The following is a 15,747-nucleotide window of genomic DNA, read 5'->3' as shown; positions in this document are numbered from 1 at the left end:
GAAATAAAAGGAAACATCCTCTACTGAGTGGACAGTCTACTAAGGAGGGGTCAGATGCAAACAGGCTTTTCTTCTACCTGGACTAGGATGGGAAGGGATGGTTCTCATTTTGGGAAAGAAGCAAGATATCCGGAATAAGGCCACAGTCTGGAGGCACTTGAGAGCCAGCAAGGAAGTCTGGGAGCTGGGGCAGGCTTGGGTTGTCACAGAACCCAAATCCAGACAGAATGAGAATATATTCATGAATAGGGAATTAAGAACAAAGCACAAGCTGGCGCCGCGGCTCACTAGGCTAATCCTCCACCTAGCGGCACCGGCACACCGGGTTCTAGTCACGGTCGGGGCACCGGATTCTGTCCCGGTTGCCCCTCTTCCAGGCCAGCTCTCTGCTGTGGCTAGGGAGTGCAGTGGAGGATGGCCCAAGTCCTTGGGCCCTGCACCCCATGGGAGACCAGGAGAAGCACCTGGCTCCTGCCATCAGATCAGCGTGGTGCGCCGGCCGCGGCGGCCATTGGAGGGTGAACCAATGGCAAAGAAGACCTTTCTCTCTGTCTCTCTCTCTCTCACTGTCCACTCTGCCTGTCAAAAAAAAAAAGAACAAAGTACATGGAAAAAAAGAGTATGCATTGCTACTCATAATATTTCTATAAGTCTTGCTCCAACTTATGCTTTCTCTTATTATTAAAGGTACAGTAAAGTGACAAAAATACACATATCTAAAGAGAGAATTTTGAAGAAAATATACACAAATTAGCAAACAGGATGTCCTTAAAAATGGGACTTGGTCTTATCAGTGTTACATTTCCTAGAGGCAGAGGTGACACCATGAAGGATCCCCCATCCACACTGCGAACCAGCACCGCGCAGTTGGTTCTGTACGGCTAAGGAGACCCAGGGGGCCACTGACGTGCCCCCTTGCTTTCCGACAGTCTCAGCGAAGCCTCTACAATCAGAGGCTGTGAAAGCATAGCAGCGAAACTGAGACCAAGGTTCAAGGAAGGAAGGTATCTCTAAATCCCAATAAACCCATCTTTCCCTACTAGTTTGTTAAAACAGAACACAATGCACTATCTTATTTTATTCCTACAACACCCAGGGAGTTATCAATTTTTCAGTTGAAGAAATTTATATATAGACACTAAGCTTTCCTCCCAGGGCTCTACTGCCAGTCAATGTCAGAAGCTGGGCTGGTCACAAAATGCTGTGGTCCCCGCGGAACCCCACCCCCAGGCCCCAGCTGGCTCACATCATTGCTGATGGTGGAATCCCGGTGGAGGAGGCGTTGCACGTGGCTGTCGACGCTGCTGCCCGAGGAGAACTTGGCGAGTGTGGTGGGGTGAGCCTCCCTCTCCCGCTGCCTCACCGCCGCCTCACAGGCCTTCCACTCCGCCAGCACCTGCTGGTACCTTGCTGCCACCACTGCGTCCACCTGCACTCAAACCACAGTGTAACCATGGGGGATGGGTGCACTGGGCCCTCCTCTTCAGGGGCTGGGCAGGCACTGGACCTCCGGCTCTCAGTCTCAGAGGCTGGACTGCAGGGGGCAGGTGGCAGGGTTGGGCTGGGGAGAAGACCTTGGGGCTAATTTGCTAACATCTTCCTTCCAGCTAGGAAGGGCTGGCTGAGCCTTCTGAGGCCTCCTCCCCGTGTTCCCTTGGCCCAGCTGCCCAGCTCCCAAGCCCATAGGAACAGCATCCCCTTACCTGCTCCATCTCCTTCTTGCTCATGCCAAACTTGTAGTGGCCAAGTAGGAAGGGCCAGACATCTTTGCGGATCTCATGCTCCACGCCTCCGTAGTAAACTTGCCGCAGCAGCTCCAGCTCCTTGTAATTCTGAGGGGCCCAGCAGGTGAAGGCTGTGCAGCCCCTGCAGTCCCCCTAGCCCAGGTGGGTGTACCCAGCCCACAGAGAGCTGGGGCCCACAAGGGTGCTTTCGTCACTCTGCTGGAGCCCAGGTAAACCCTGCTTGGGGCAGCCACATCCTCCTGTGCCCTAGATGAGATCCAGTCCCCCCTCCTCCCTTCCATGGTAGAAGGAGCCTAGACAAACATAAGGATGACACTTCTAGCCCAGACCTTCAGTGTGGATCCACACACTCAGCTATGACCCAGGTTACCTCCCAGTCACCTACCCTAGCCTGGAACCCCAGCCCCAAATGCTCACTCAGTCTACAAGTTTCTCCCAGACCTCTCCTCGCTTCCAGCTCTGGCCCCTTGACTGACCTCTTGGCCAGAGAGCCCCAGAGTTCACACCTTTTTGTCCTTCTGATACTTGCTCCACACGTCCTTGGTGAGGCCCCCTGAGGCCCCGGGGGGCCGGTCAGGTGGGATGATGTTGTGATGCACCAGCGCTGACAGGTGGGTCCGTACTGTGGACAGGTGGCGGCAGTAGGCCAGCCCTGCAGTGGGACAGCAGGAGGCTGTGACTGAGGCACCTCCCCAGGGGCTAGCCCCCTCACAGCCCCACCCCACTGCACACTCACAGCCGTAGAAGGCCCGGGACACAATCTGTCTCTTCATGCTCTCACACAGTAGCCGGAGGGGCAACCTGTGGGAACAATGTGGCTCAGAGGGAGGGGGCTGTGACCCCTCTGCTGGGAAGAGGACATTCCTGTGGGGGCAGGGAAAGGGAAGGCCAATGGGGCAGGAGGACCCTCAGCCCAGAAACCATCAGTAGGAACCTACTGTCCTTGCCGGCCACTCTGGGCAGAGTTGCTGGGGGCCCACTCTGGTCCTCAACTACCCAGGAACCATGGGCAACTGATTGTACATGAATGAATCTTGGTTTCCTTGTGTGAAAATGGCAGAGTGCCTGAGGATCATCAGGAGTGACAGGGCAACAGTGAAGAGGGAGGTGGAGGAGAGCTCCCGGCCAGTGGCAGCCGCTCACACACACTGCTCCCAGCCCCCGGCAGCTGCCCAGATGTCTCGGGCGTGTTCTCAGACACACAGCCTGACAGCAGCATCATTCCACATTGTACCTACTACGTGCCAGGCACGACCCTGGGCGTTCACGTGGCTATAACTCATTCAGTCCTTAGGAGCACCTTGGAGAGCAGGTAACATGATGCCCACTTTACAGCTGAGGAAACAGGATCAGAAATGAACCTAGAGGCTCAGAGACTCAGCAACTTGGCAGAGTCATGTGGGCAGCAGTGGTGGAATCTGAGACCAAGTCTGTCCAGCGCCAGAGGCCACCCTGTCATGCAAGCGACACAGCCTCTGAGGACAGATGGGCACACACGAACGGACATGATGGGGAAGGCCGGTGTCCCAGCACTGCTCACTCACCGGTCAGGGACACGACGACAGTGGCAGGGGGCTGTGCAGGGGGAGCTGCTGCAGGAGCAGGAAAGGCAGGAGCTGTGGCTGCACAGGGGCTCCAGGTGCCAGGGTGGCAGGCTGGGCCCAAAGCCCTGCATCTCGATCATGTCACCAGCATCTAGGGGCAGGAAGGGGGCTGAGGTCAGGCCCAGCAGGTCTGGTCCCCCAGGCACCCTGCAGCATGCCCACCTCCGTGCCCAGAGCTGCAGCATGAAGCCACTTGCTAGTGGAAAATCACAAGGATGGTGCCTGCCTGGTCCAAAGCCCAGAGAAGGAAACGGTGGGGAGGGGGAGCCTCCCCTGAGCCTGGAGAGGGTTGGCAAGGTGTCCCTGCATGTGACAAAATACTCGGACTCATGGATGAACATGTCTGTCTCTGCCTTACTACCAGAAAACACTTGCTTTTCTAGAGGAAGGGAAAGAAAGAGAGGGAACAGCAAAAGCCAGATCTGCCCAAGGGGTGACCACCTCTCTTGCTGTTCCATGACTCAGCCTGGGTCTCATGGGCAAGCGCTGGGATGTTCAGGAAGGTGCTCTGGAGCCTCCCCTCCAGGGGAGGGCCACCTGGCCCACAGGCCTCGCTTGTCTGAGGGCTTCTAGATCTGTGGCCAGTGGTAAATAGGAACACTGCTCTCTGCCCAGGCCAGGCACCCCTGCTGGCAGTTTGTCTGATTCCCCGTTCTTGCCTTGTCTAACTGCATTCGGCATGGTGGTCTCCTAGAAACAGGGAACTGAAAGGAAGGGCAGAATTCCCAGGGCTGCCAGGCTGCTCTGGGCATGCGGGTGTAGCCAGGCACACAGGCACAGCCTCCAATCGCCAGTCCCAGAACGTGCCCAGGTGCAGCCTCTGGAGACGGCTCCTGGGGCATCTATACCTCCTGCAGACACAGCCTTCTCTGCCAGTCCCACTGGCTGAATCCAAACTCAAAACCCTTGAGAGTTTCCAGAGCCTGAGGGGAAGCTGGTATGGCCAGTGAGCCACAAGGATGAAGCAGAGTGAGGGCATAAAGTGAGAGGGACTGGGAGTGACGCCAGGAGGGAGAGAGAACAGAGTGAAGAGTGAAGAACACGAGAGGAAGAGCTGTGTGTGCTGAGGCCTCTCTCAGCAGTGCTTTTCTCAGAGAATCTGGTGTGGCCCTGGCCTGTCGCAGTCTGGCCTGGTTTGGGTAGGAGCCAGGCTCTGGCCTGGGTGTGCCTTAGTGGACGGGCTTGACTGAACCCCCGTTAATCTCATCAGGGGTTGCCCTGCCTTGGCCCCAGGGCCCTCTTTCCAAACCCTTGGCCGGAGTTTTCGTAGATGTCTGGCTCTTCAGCTCCACCAGGAGGCAAATTAAGGGAACATATTTGGTGAGGGGGGCTGCGGCTCTGGGAGCGAGGGACAACAAGCCATGCCCGAGACTCAGGGAATCAGAGAGGGAAGGGACAGGTGCAGGTGGGGTGAGGTGGGGCAGGAGCTGAGTCCTGCAGCAGGCAGGAAAGAGGCCAGTCTTGGGAAGAGCTGGGGTGGGAGTAGGCCCAGCCAGGCAGGCAGCAGGCAGCAGGCGGGCAGGCAGGAAGGGCAACAGGTGCAGGGAGTGGGCAGAAAGGGATACAAGCTCATGCCCGAAAGCAGGGCCCAACCAAGGCCGATCTCCTGGGTCAATGCTCTTCACCTTAATTCTCCAGGAAGGAGCTGAACCTGCCAGCATTGAACACTGCATCTCTCTGATTTAGCCCAGTGCAACAGCTGGAGCTCTGGAGTGCCTGGGTGAGGGGCAGCAGCTGGATGGGGTCTGCCGGGTCAGCTTGGACTCTGACTCTCCCCTCTGAGCATGAGGACAAACAGCCAGGGTGGGGGAACCCCACAGCCCCTAAGACTCCGAGTGAAAGGTGCCTGGCCTGGAGCAGAATTAGAGTGAACAGCATCTCTGCTCTGTGGGAGAGGAAGCAGGAAAGAAGGGGGAGGGGAAGGAGGGAAGGGAGATCTGGACACCCGCCACTTGATTGACATGCACAAGTCAAGCATGTTGCAGGCCTGAAAAGCAACGGCTAGCAGAACGGCCTCCACAGTGTTGTCATTATGGACTGGAGTGCAGCTGGTGGCTCCTGACCCCAGCACCCATGGATTTGGCTCTCTTGCCCCCTCTGCTTCCTCAAGAGCTGGGGACTGAGCGGCTGCATATACTCTGTTGGTTTAGCCCCTGAGTTCCCCGAGAGGATGCCCAGACAAGCCTTGAGGCCTTTAGGCCCCATGGGCCTGGAAGTTTCTCTGATCCCACAGGCTTCAGCCCTAAAACTAGTCAGAGATAGGCTTTCTATTGCCAAATCTGCCAAGACAAGAGTTCTGCTGGGATCCGCCAGTCTGACTAGCAGTTCATGGGGTAAGAAGGTGCTCTGTGTCCCACTGTCCAGAGTTCAACCTTCCCACATTACTCAGAGTTAGTTAGCTTGTGAATAAGCATCAGCCCCAAGTCCAGGTTTACAAGAAACCATATGGCAGGCATGTGTGCAGGCAATAAACACAACAAGTAGGGCCTGGCCTATAGACTTATATTGGAAAGGCTGGAAGGGAGGGCAGGCCTAGAGATGGGGCAGGTGGCAGAAGGGTTGGCTGAGGGTGTGCTGGGCGTGTCCCAGGCCATGGGGCTGGCTGTTCAAGGGTACAGAGACTGATTACTAGCTTTGCAGCTGAGTTAAGGAGCTATGCTCCTTGGCAGAACTTAGTGGAAGCAAGGGGGAATGTGATATAGTCTGTAGCCTCCACAGGGGCAGGGAAAGAGAAGATATTGATTCAGTAGCATGGGATTGGGTGGGGGAAGGGCTAGATCCCTAATCTCCAAGAGAGCTGGCCTCAGCCTCATCCCATGCAACCTTTCCTTACGAACCCTATCTGGGTCTTACAGGTCCCCTGGCTTGACAGAGCTCCCAAATGAATAGGTTCCCTCTCTGCCAACCCACCTTTGTGCTAAGAACAATGGGTGGTGACAGAGGAACGCTGAGGGTCAGTGGGCACTGGGCTGTGACATTTCTAATGAAGGAGAACTCTGCAATAGTGGACTCTGAGGTCCACGAGGTAGGGACAGGCCTGTCTTTTATCTCTGGCACAGCCCCGGGCACACACGAGGAGACAGCTTTGGGATGGTGAGATACTTGCTCAAAACCCTCATCCGTGCACCAGGGACACACCTGCACCTGTGCTCCCTCCTGGACACCATCCTGCAGGTATTTCTAGATTTCACGCTAAGCTACCAGGCCATGCCTGCTGGGAAAACAACCCTGTAATCTCTTCCTTGGCGGTCCCCAATCTCACTTGACCCACAGGACTCAACACCTGTCCAGTCTCTACCCCTGCCCTAGGAAGGGACTGGCGTCTTGGTCCTATTTCCTTTTACTAGGGAGTCAGAAGCACAGGGCCTGTCTTTCTAATCAGCAGTAAGAAACAGACCACTGTCTGGCGATGGCCAGCATGACTCCCAGGAAGAGGAATGGGCTCAGAGAGCCATGTAGGGTACCCCCCCAAGAAGCAATCAGATAACCAGACCTTCCCGTCGGTGGCTCCTCTTCCCTCAGGCATGAAGCCACTCCTTACAGCCCACAGCTACTCCCTGTGGTGTCCCCTCTTCTTGCCGGTACCTGTCTGCCCTCTTCTCTCCCTCCCTGACAATCCTGCTGATGGAAGGGAACTGCCCTGGGTGCAAGTCCCCTAATGCCAACACTGCCGTTTGAGCCCGGGCGGTGGGTGGCAGGTGGTCCCAGGGGTGGGATGGGGGACGAGGTGGGTCAGGGGGAGGGGAAGGATAAAAACCTTTCATCGGATTGGGAGCTGTGAGGTTCCGCGAGCAGATCATTGAGAGCATCGCGTGGAGTTTATCCTCCTCTTCCTCATCATCGTCCACCGAGGCCGCGCGGCTGGCCGCTAGGTGGTGGTAGTTAATAGTGACTGCTCAAAGAGAAGAGCAAGAGAGGCAGAGGCATGAGGACCCTAGTCCCTGGGCAGGAGGGACCGGACTCCCTCCGTAAAGTAAGTGGAATGAAGTGGGGAATCACCTTGAACCTGCAGGGGAGACAAGGGGGGTGAGGAGAGGCCCTCAGAGCTCTTTCACTGGTTTACTGGGAGAGCACGGAAGCAGGTGGGTGGCTGCATCCAGCTTCCAAGCTCCGTTCTTTGGAGGAGACCCTCTCTGGGAAGAATAGAAGAGAGAGACTGAGGAGGGCGATGTGAAAGATGGGCCTGGCACTCAGGAGCTCACCAGCCCTGGCAGACAGATCCTGATCACTCTTCAGCTGCCGTCACGGTCAGGCTGGACCAAACCTGAAGATTACCCCTAAATCCTTCTTTTCAGGCTGTCAGTTCAACCTTCTCCCCCAAGGGTTTTTCCAGAGCTGTCCTCGAGGAGCCTGAGTTTTGGCTCCATGGTGCACTGGCTGGCTCTCTGGGGAGGTGGTCCTTGCCATGACGAGAATCGGGAAATGCCAAGGATTGAAGAAGGGAAGCAGGGACTGAATAATTGAAACCGAGCAACAGCTGGTGATAAAACACTAGGTTTGCAAACACATTCTGGCAAAAGATGTGTCTTCTTGCCAGGCACATCTGAGAGGGGGGCGAGAATCCCCACACCCTGTGCCCTTCAAGCCTGCTGGGATGGTCTGTGCTGTGGCTCTCTGTGTGCTGTCAGGGTCATCTGCCCACTGATGCAGAAACAACTTGTTGACAACTCTTTGGCACCAGTTAGGAAATTTAGGGAGCAGGTGGGCGGGCTGGCAATAAATGCTTTGGGCTGGCAAATTCCCTGACCTTATCTACTAGAAAAGCAAGCCTGGTCTAGAGAAAACTGACCACAAAAGGAACTTTGGGGGTGGCAGACACACACGGACAGACTCCTGGGGCCCAGGGGTTTGTGTCCAGGATAGGGCTTGACCCACAAGGGCTAAGCCACTTTAGGCCCCCCAGCTTCCAAAGTCCCCTGGGCAGTTCCAAACCTCACCCTCTTCAGATGCAAGCCCCTAATTCAGCTACAGTTTTCATTGCTGGCAGCTGGTTTGAGGAGGGCTCTGACTGTGGAGGAGTCAGTGAACAATGTGCACCATCCAAAAAGAAGCACTGGTCCCACACCCAGGCCACCGTGTAGGGGTCGGGCGGCAGGCCGACGAGGAGCAGATAGCTCTCCACCTTCCATCTCTAGTCTCCACATTCACACTCTGGGGCAGGGCATGAGAGCATGACTAAGAGTCTTGTACGTGACTCCTGGGTCTGCTGGGGCAAGAGTGTGGGATGAGGAGCAGGACAGCTGGGCAGAAGAGGGGCAACTTTTCACAGGAGTGGTCTGAGGGTCACGGGATGGACCTCTTGTCTCGGCCTGGCCTGTCTGCCAGCCCTGTGGGGGTGATGCTGTGCTCGCCCACCTCCATGGGCAGCTTTCCTCCTCCCCAGAGGAAGCCTGGGACACTCACTGTGCTCATGCCTGTGCCCAGGGTAGATGATCCGGAACACGTAGTCTGTGGCCCGCCCCACGCCCAGCTCCTCCGCCTCTATAGACCGCATGCTGCTGCGTTTCCGTAGCTTGGGGAACACCTTCCCCTGCGGAGGGTGAGGGGTGGTCAGCCTGGCCAGGGCAAAGTCCCATTCAGAATCCCCTCCAAGAACTCCTCATGGAGAAAGGAAGGGGAAGGGGCAGGCAGAAGACCCACTCCACTCAGTCTGGGACCCAGAGCCTCCCATGCCCTGAGGTACCTTGCCCTGCTGGGTCCACAGCGGGGGCTCCAGCTGTCCTCGAGGCAGCAGCCCATTCTCCAGGCAGGACAGAAAGGACAGCAGGTGTCCTCCCTGTGGGAAGTGCAGCGGCGGCCTCTGGATGCCATCCTGGCTCACCAGCACAAGAGTGCCTCCATTCTCTGGAGGGTGACATGGGGAAACGGGGCAGGGGTCCTTCCTTGAGAGCTCCCCAGCCATCACCATGGCCATATCAACCAGGCCTGTGGGCTGGGGAGGAGGCTATTCAGGCTGGAGCAGGACCTGGGAGCCTTACTGATAGGGACAGTGAGAGGACAAGAAGTTCAACAGGCCCCATGCAAGTGCACAGTGGGGAAGAGGTCAACTCTGCCTTTCCCCCTGGTGCCCAGGACAAGCCAGGCTTACTTTGCTGGTGACAGTGGATGCAGACGATCTGACTGAAGGGCACCACCAGGGCATAGTCCCAGTAAACACTAGAAAGGAACCACGTGGTGTCATTAGGCCTGCCATCCTACCTTCCTTGTCCCCTGGCTCTACTACCCTTTGAAGCCATCCTGCAGATAGGATGACCATTGCTGAGACGTGACTTTAGCTGGCCTTGTCCTTTGACCCCTGCGCTGCCTCATGGCACTGAATCTTTCAGTCTCAGCCACCTAGAGCTTGGCTCAGGCAAGCCTCTTCATGCCCAGGCTTGGCGCCATCTTAGAGAGCTTGGGCTCTCTGATGCTGCAGCCACATGAGGAGGAAGGCCTGCCCCCTGGAGTTGGCTGGATCTTTCCACCCCACTGCCTCCTTCCCTGGCTCCTGGGAGCAAGTTCCAAAGCCCCCACCTCTTTTCCAGCTCGGAGTCCCCCAGAGTCCCGTTCATGAGCTGGTTGGGGGTCCACTTCAGAGTTAGGCTCTCAGCTGACTGGTGCAGGGAGAGATAGCCAGGGACAGCCTCCATGTCCTCCTTCTATAGGGAGACACACACCAGAAGACAGAGACGACGAGGGGTGGATAGGCTCTCAGGGAATGCTATGGGAACAACCCCAGATGGGAGCAGGGAAAGTCATGCCTGTCACAAGGGCTGGGCAGAAGCAAAGAACAGGGACCACATGGCAGACCTGGGCACCTCCTCTCCCTGGCTGGCCTGGTGCCACTGGCTCTATTCCATCAGTCTCCTAGATGCCAGATGCATCCTGGGCCAGCCACACCCAAGCTAGGCATACTCCCTGCCTGCTGGCTGCCATTCCTACCCCTGGATGGCCTAGGTTCTCAGTTAGCCAGAGCAGGTGCCATCCATAGTCCTGTCAGCCCGAGGCTGGGCACGAGTCAAATGAAACAGTGCAGTGAGGGGTGGGGTGGGTTCTTTCCCCCTGTTCTTTGGCCAAGCTCCTTAGAAAAGGAATGACCGTGGCTAAAGGCTGCCAGTTCTAGGAGCTGCAGGAGTGGGAGACTGAGAGGAAGGGGTGGTGGCACTGAGCCTTCCTACCGGCTGCACCAGCACATTGTTCTTGCCGTAGAGCAGCCGTGTTCTTGAGTTCTGGTGCAGAGACTCCACATACTCCCGAGCACAGGCAGCCAGCCTGTCTTCCGATGCGCTGCCGCTTGAGTGCCGCTTCCGGATCTGTATGAGAGCCATGGCTCAGCCGCTAGCCTGGGAAATCCCACTTGGGGCTGGAGAACCCTCAGGCTTCTCTGCTGAGCATCTCTGGCTGACCCAACACCAGGGTCTGCCCTGCTCCGTGTGCTCTGCTATTGTCTGTGCTCCAGCCATGGGCCAGCAGGGGCTCCCAGCATTTACGTAAGTGCTAGTGTGGGCAGAAGACTCTCCTGGGGTGTCTAGTGTCTTGGGATATGTCTGAGGCCCATCCTGTCTGGACGCCAGATTCCTCTCCCCATAGGCCCATGGGCACAGATTGGATGATTACGGGGTGGGGACAGGGACACCTACCCCGAGAGCTGGGCGCTTTGCAGGAGAGTCCTGGCGATTGGGGGGACCCCGGATACGGTGCCTCTGGACCAGCTCATCAGCAGAGGGGTCGGTCCAGTAGTGATCGGCTGTCTTGAGCTTTGTGTATTCCAAGGCACAGGGCCCCACTGTGGAGACAGAAATGGCCAGCTTAGTGGGACTCCATTGGCACCTGTCCCTCGGCCCAGTGGCCAAGCACAGGCCTCTGATCTCAGACTCACCTAGAAGAGAGGCCAGGATCGGGCCAAACACAGGGTCTGCCAGTAATGCCTCCTTCTCGTAGTACTTGCTGCCAGGAGAGACAGATCGGGTGACTGCCAGAGCTCCTGCACTCTTTCCAGGACGGTCAAGCTCAGCAGGCAGGGACATCCCCACCAAGAAATGATCTACAAGGACTGAGCTAAATTATGAGGTGCCTGGTGTGGTCTGTGCTTCAGAGGCTAAAAGGGGAGATAGAGGCAGGCCTACAGGCTGTCAGAGACAGCAGGTATCCTGAGAGGTGGGGCTGAAGGGCTGTTGAGGAAGTGGGCTGAGGAAGAGGCCGCTTGTGGGATGGAGCAGTCACCTGCAGTTTTCCGCCAGATACTGAACAACCCTGTCCAGAACTTTCTCGATGAGCGCGGTGCGTACCCATATGTGTTTCAAGGCCTGTGAGCTGAGGGCTGGGGCCTTCCCGCTGGCCGAGCCCTGTCTCCGCAGGGCCTCTTGGCTGTTTCCTGAGGGTTTCCTGAAAAGAAGGGAGAACTTTAGGAGTGACACTGGGTATGGGCCCTGGTGCCGCTAGACAGGAGTCCCAAAGACTGACTAGGGTAGAGAGCTGAAGGAGGGCTACAGATGTGCCTAGAAGAGGCCAAGCTCTGCCCTCAGGCCAACCCTTTACCCAGAGATCCCGATGCAAGAAACAGGCACTGGGAGCCAAGCTCCAGGCGGGTCATCCTTGGTAGCAGTAAATGGCAAGTGGAAAGAGCAGAAGGGAGGGCCCAGGGCTCACCTGCCCTCCACTTGTTGTTGCAGCTCCAGTACCTTGTGGCAAATCTCCCCAACCACTGGGCACGTCTTCCCCACCTTGGTGAACAGGGCCGCCATCTTGTCACTGCGCAGGAAGCCAGCAGCACGGCGTCTCAGCTGATGCAGGAGGCAAGCCTCCACTGCACCTGGGCCATGGAGGAAAATAGTACCTGAGCCTGGGCAAGAGCAGGTAAATAGACAAACACTCTCCTCTTTCCCACACCTGTGGACAGGTGGAGGCAAGGGAAACACTGACCCAGGCCATGACTAGGGGCAGGCCAAGGAGACAGACAGACATCCCCCCCCACTTTCCCTTCCCTCTGCCTCTGCCCAGCATGGACCTGAGAGCTTTGAGGTGCATGCCTCCTGTATACAGCAAAGCCACTGCGAGCTGTGAGGACCAAAGCTGTCCAGTACCCCTACTAGCTCGGCCTGAGTGGCTTCACTCCTGACCCCAAGGGCAAGAAGGAACAGCACCTATAGGACAGGGGACACAGGGGGCACATGGTCCAGCAACCCGCCTGGAAAGTGTGGTGACATGGTTGCTAAGGAATGGGGTTCTGGAGGAGCTAAAATACTGATGAGGCCACTGCAGAGATCAGACCCGACAGTGGCCCCTGGATTATTGATGGACCTGGGAGCCAAGAGGGAGAGATTTCTCTTTTCCTTGCTGGGTGGGCGTCCCTTCATTCATTCATGTTTTTAGGGGCTAGGCTTAACTTCTCCATCTGGATCCTGCTTACCACAGAAAGACCCCTCAGGATGGAAAGAAGAGTTTGGTGGAGGAAGGCAGAAAATTGGCCTGGACGGTTGCTAAAAATATCAGTGTGGGGACAGGTGGGACTTGGCACTGCTGAGGCCCAGCGGACTGCTTTACAGGTGCAGAGGGGAAAGGCTGGAAAGGAGGAAGGGATCTGATCACAGTGACACAGTAACAGAGCCAGAGCTAGAAGCCAGGGCCCCAGCCCTGCCCTGAGTCCTTTCATCACCTCCAGGTGGGTTTGGGGAGACAGCTGGGGGAAGGGGCTTCTCTGTTACAGGTACTCTTTTTCACATGGACCGAAAAACAGCTGTGCTGGAGACAGGAAATCAGACAGAACAGGGTCTGACCTTATTGTGGCCACTCATTGCTTCTGAGGACTCTGGGCAGGTAAATAACTCAATTCTCTGAGCCTCAGTTTCGTCACCTGTGAGATGGGAAGGCTTCCTAGGACTGGTGTGAGGCATGACAAGAGATGAAGCCTGTGAAACGCCTAGCACAGGTCTGGCTCTAGAGAGGCACTTGCACCCACACGCATGCCAACTCCTGACTCCTCATCCTTTGTGTTCCGATCCTATTCCACAGCCAATCTGTAAGGGCAGGGTTGTTGCAGGACCTCCTTGGCAAGGAGAGGAAGAGGATGCAAGGGAAAGAGAGGCACAGGCTGCCCTAGGGAGAGACAGAGAGAGAGAGAATCTTCTCTCCACTGGTTCACTCCCCAGATGGCCACAACAGCTGCAGCTGGGCCAATCCAAAACCAGGGGCTTCTTCCAGGTCTCCCACGTGGGCACAGGGGCCCAAACACTTGCGCCATCTTCTGCTGCTTTCCTAGGTGCATTATCAGAGTGCTGGATCAGAAGTGGAATAGCCAGGATTTGAACCGGTGCCCGTATGAGATGCCAGCACCTCAAGTGGAGGCTTAACCTACTATACCACAGTGCTGGTCCAAAGCCACTCTTTTAGAAACAGGGGAATTCAGGCCCTGTCAAGTTTATTTTGGCCAGCACTATAAAACATGACTTAGAGAATAATTACCAAAAATAAAATTTTTTTGCCTTCAGTTTGAGTAACTGACATAGTCACTGCTGTCCTACGCTGGAGTTTTGTTTGGCAGCTTCTTGGAATGAAGCCAAGAAGGGAGAGTGAGGCCCTGGGACCCACCTAGAGGACAGCAGTGCAGTGAGAGCATCCTGGGGAGGGGAAGCAGGCAGGAGCGCCTTCCTCCTTGGGCCTCTCCTTCACAGTGGGCTCATACATCTGTGTGCATGCAGACAGATGTACTTCCACATGCCACGCACAAGGAGCATGTGGGGAAGGCTTTGGCTTGTGTCCACATACTCCTCTCCATGTCAGTCCTCCTGGTCCTTGGAGGTCTTATGTGGCCCTGGGGTGAACAGGAGAATGACTTGTGCCACAGTCTCTTGGTCCTGGGAATGCTGCAGTTACAAATCTGCGCCTGTGGGAAGGCAGTGACCATTTCCTGGGATTGCACTCTCCAAGCAGCATGGAGAGAGAAACAGCACTGAGCAGAGCCAGTGGCAGCAGGTGGCACCAGTCCTGCAGGGAATCATGTGACTAATTGCTGAGATAATGAGTCATTAGCCTTCCCACCTTCCCCAGGCGACTGCACAAGCAGTGAGGCCTGGGAGCTGGGGAGGGGCTGCACTGGCACTCCCATCCTGCCTGGCCTTACCCACCTTCAGGCACAACATAGGGTCATTTCGGGTGAGCAGAGGACTCCTCAGCAATTACTGCAAGTAGGGAACGCTGAGAGGAGTGCAAACATTATGCCCTGTGCCCTGGCCCACCTCTTGCCCCTCCATTCCTTCTGTGAAACCCAGACAATGTCTGGGGAAGCGAAACCCCTTCATTCCCTGAGACCTTTACAGCAGGTATTCCTGAGCCAGCTCCAGGGGCTCCTTGGCCAGTGATTGTGCACATCACAACTGTCCCTCCTCACTCTCAGTGGGGTGTCCCCATTGAGAACTGGCACTGAAAATGTTACTGTGTGCAGCCTGTAGGAAAATAACAACACTAACAATTGAGAACTATTATCCTAAGGAGGTTCTGGGTTTAGGCCTCTGGGGCTCTAAAGACCCCCTAAAATTGTGTGAAGTGTGAATGCAAATTATTGATGAGCTCTAGAATGCATGTGTAAGTGAGTTTTTCCTGGATAAGGGATCCATGGCTTTCAAGTTCTGAAAGAGGGCCTCTGGGGCTGGCACTGTGGCATAGTGAGTAAAGCCGTGGCCTGCAGTGCTGGCATTCCATATGGGTGCTGGTTCAAGACCTGGTTACTTCACTTCCAATTCAGTTCCCTGCTAATGCACCTGGGAAAACAGTGGATGATGGCCCAAATCCTTGGGTCCCTGCACTTAAATGGGAGACATGGCAGAAGCTCCTGGCTCCTGGCTTCAGATTGGCCCAGCTCAGGCCATCGTAGCCATTTGGGGAGTGAACCAGTGGATGCAAGACCTCTCTCTCTCTCCTCTCTGCCTCTCTGTAACTATGCCTTTCAAATAAATAAATCTTTAAAAAAGAAAAGAAAAGAAAAGAAAAAGAATGAGGATACTGTCTAGGAACTAATAATGGAAAGCTCTCCAAAAGCAAAAGGCCAAACAGTATGTATGATACTATTTCATTACAAAAAGGGTGGGTGAACAAAGAATATAATCTCTTTATTATTATTAAAAATTTCAGGGGCAGACACCTGGCCCAGCAGTTAAGTCACTGCTTGGAACTCCTGCATCCCCATTTCTGAGTGCCTGGTTTGAGTCCTGCTTACTTCTGCTTCTAGTCCAGTTTCCTGCTAATGTGTACCTGGGAGGCAGCAAATGATGGCTCAAGTACTTGGGTCCTTGCCACCCACATGGGAGACCTGGATGGAATTCCAGGTTCCTGGTTTGGGTCTGACCCAGTCCTGGATATTTCAGGCATTTGGGGAGTGACCCAGCAGATGCAAGATCTCTGTTTCTCTGCCTTTCAAATAAAAT

At 55.7% G+C, this 15,747-nt stretch overlaps 1 protein-coding gene across 2 annotated transcripts in view; it reads right to left on the bottom strand.

The window, feature by feature from the left end:
- SGSM2 (small G protein signaling modulator 2) overlaps nt 1-15,747 on the bottom strand; it is a 35,515-nt gene that overhangs the window by 4,881 nt on the left and 14,887 nt on the right. The window contains exons 3-17 of one of the 2 annotated variants that reach the window (XM_002718876.5): nt 11,978-12,140; nt 11,552-11,713; nt 11,208-11,275; nt 10,969-11,114; nt 10,507-10,641; nt 9,863-9,987; nt 9,438-9,505; nt 9,033-9,193; nt 8,753-8,879; nt 7,107-7,241; nt 3,290-3,440; nt 2,482-2,546; nt 2,252-2,397; nt 1,704-1,832; nt 1,247-1,429 (exon numbers count right to left, since the gene is read on the bottom strand). In XM_002718876.5, the coding sequence (XP_002718922.2) occupies nt 1,247-1,429; nt 1,704-1,832; nt 2,252-2,397; nt 2,482-2,546; nt 3,290-3,440; nt 7,107-7,241; nt 8,753-8,879; nt 9,033-9,193; nt 9,438-9,505; nt 9,863-9,987; nt 10,507-10,641; nt 10,969-11,114; nt 11,208-11,275; nt 11,552-11,713; nt 11,978-12,140 (1,964 nt within the window). The remainder of the gene's footprint in view (nt 1-1,246; nt 1,430-1,703; nt 1,833-2,251; nt 2,398-2,481; nt 2,547-3,289; nt 3,441-7,106; nt 7,242-8,752; nt 8,880-9,032; nt 9,194-9,437; nt 9,506-9,862; nt 9,988-10,506; nt 10,642-10,968; nt 11,115-11,207; nt 11,276-11,551; nt 11,714-11,977; nt 12,141-15,747) is intronic. The other variant, XM_051824504.2, reaches the window with a different exon arrangement.

This window comes from Oryctolagus cuniculus, chromosome 17 (assembly GCF_964237555.1).
Source record: "Oryctolagus cuniculus chromosome 17, mOryCun1.1, whole genome shotgun sequence".
Classification (NCBI taxonomy): Eukaryota; Metazoa; Chordata; class Mammalia; order Lagomorpha; family Leporidae; genus Oryctolagus; species Oryctolagus cuniculus.
The sequence above is the reverse complement of the archived record's forward strand: the minus strand, read 5'-3'. Positions and strand labels throughout refer to the sequence as shown.